The sequence below is a fragment of the Daktulosphaira vitifoliae genome, unplaced genomic scaffold (genome assembly GCF_025091365.1).
Source record: "Daktulosphaira vitifoliae isolate Bord-2020 unplaced genomic scaffold, ASM2509136v1 Scaffold_1994, whole genome shotgun sequence".
Classification (NCBI taxonomy): Eukaryota; Metazoa; Arthropoda; class Insecta; order Hemiptera; family Phylloxeridae; genus Daktulosphaira; species Daktulosphaira vitifoliae.
This window is the reverse complement of record NW_026101554.1, coordinates 1-1,573: the sequence shown is the minus strand read 5'-3', so window position 1 is coordinate 1,573 and position 1,573 is coordinate 1. Positions and strand designations below refer to the sequence as shown.

The window sequence follows — 1,573 nt, the reverse complement described above, 5'->3', positions numbered from 1 at the left end:
TCTAAGATAAAACATATAAACATATATAAAAGCATTCATTGTGACATGTTATTTAACATCTTTGTTAATCCCTACATTACCTCCTTTCCAGTGAAAATGATAATTTTACGTTTAACATACATAGTTACAAATATCAAATATAAAAATACAAATACAAATATAAAAGTGATACAATTCACAATTTACAAAAACCTTACGGGGAGGCGGATGGTTCTTCCTGACTTGGTTTGTTTTGTTTGTATTATTGTTGGTCTTGTAGTTGTATTTCTCTGGTTGTGCTGGTTCGTTGTTATTGATAGATTTGTGTTATTATCTTCATTTTCGTTGAAACATGGCTTCAGTCTGTCTATTGATATGATACATTCTTTTTGCCTAATTAATAATTTAAAGGTTTTTTCGTATCGTTGAACAATTTTGTACGGCCCTTCATATGGTTGTTCTAGCGGTTTCTTGACCCGGTCGACCCGAACGAAAACGTGTGAACAGGATGCTAGATCTTTATATATAAAAACTTTTTTACTTCCGTGGTTTGAAGTTGACACTGGGCGTATGGTTTCCATTGTTTTCTTTAGTGTTTCAGCAAAGGAACAAGGGTCTGTCGCCACTGATGACTGCATAAAAAACTCATTAGGTAATCTAATCGTACTTCCAAATACAATTTCTGCGGGTGTTAAACCTAGATCTTCTTTAATCACTGATCTAAGGCCCATAAGAACTGAGGGGAGTACATCTGTCCAGTGTTCAGTCTCGTAACACTTTATTGCCGTTTTAAGTGATCGGTGAAATCGTTCGACTAATCCATTGGCTGGTGGATGATATGCTGATGTACGTATTCTTCTAAACCCTAAAATTTGCGTTACTGCGGTGAACAGAGTAGACTCAAATTGCCGTCCTTGATCTGTTGTCAATCTCTCCATAACTCCATATCGAGCTATCCAGCCTTCAAATAACGTACGAGCTATGGTTTCAGCCGAAATATCCTGAATTGGAAAAACTTCTGGCCATCTAGAAAATCTGTCTATAGCGGTTAAACAGTAAGTACAACCACGTGACATGACCATAGGACCGATTATATCGATGTGTACATGTGAAAAACGATCACTCGGCACATTAAAAATACCACACGGACTTATAACATGTCGCGTTATTTTTGACTTTTGACACGCTAAACACGCACGAGTCCATTTCGCACAATCACTGTTCATCGACGGCCACACGAAACGACTACTCACTAATTTTATTGTTGACCGTATACCTGGGTGAGCGAGATTATGTAGACAATTGAACACATTGCGGCGAAATTGTTTGGTAAGATACGGTCGTTGTCTACCATTAGAAGTGTCGCAGTAAATATTTGTGTTCGTAGTGGGCATATTTACGAGNTTGGTAAGATACGGTCGTTGTCTACCATTAGAAGTGTCGCAGTAAATATTTGTGTTCGTAGTGGGCATATTTACGAGCTCTAGTTTTATCGATAATTACGGTTTTGACCATAACGACAATAGTTCTGCGTCTGCTAACTGGTCGTAAGCTAACTTGTCATAATCTAGCGGTGGCGGTGCATTTATAGTTT

At 37.8% G+C, this 1,573-nt stretch overlaps 1 protein-coding gene across 1 annotated transcript; it reads right to left on the bottom strand.

Moving 5' to 3' along the window:
* Window positions 1-222: 222 nt before the first annotated feature.
* On the bottom strand, window positions 223-1,055 carry LOC126909907 (uncharacterized; the record flags this gene model as incomplete). The annotated part of the gene is made up of 1 exon (XM_050692316.1): window positions 223-1,055. A coding segment is annotated over exon 1 (833 nt), but the record flags the coding sequence as incomplete, so codon positions are not given.
* Between the last annotated feature and the right edge of the window lie 518 nt (window positions 1,056-1,573).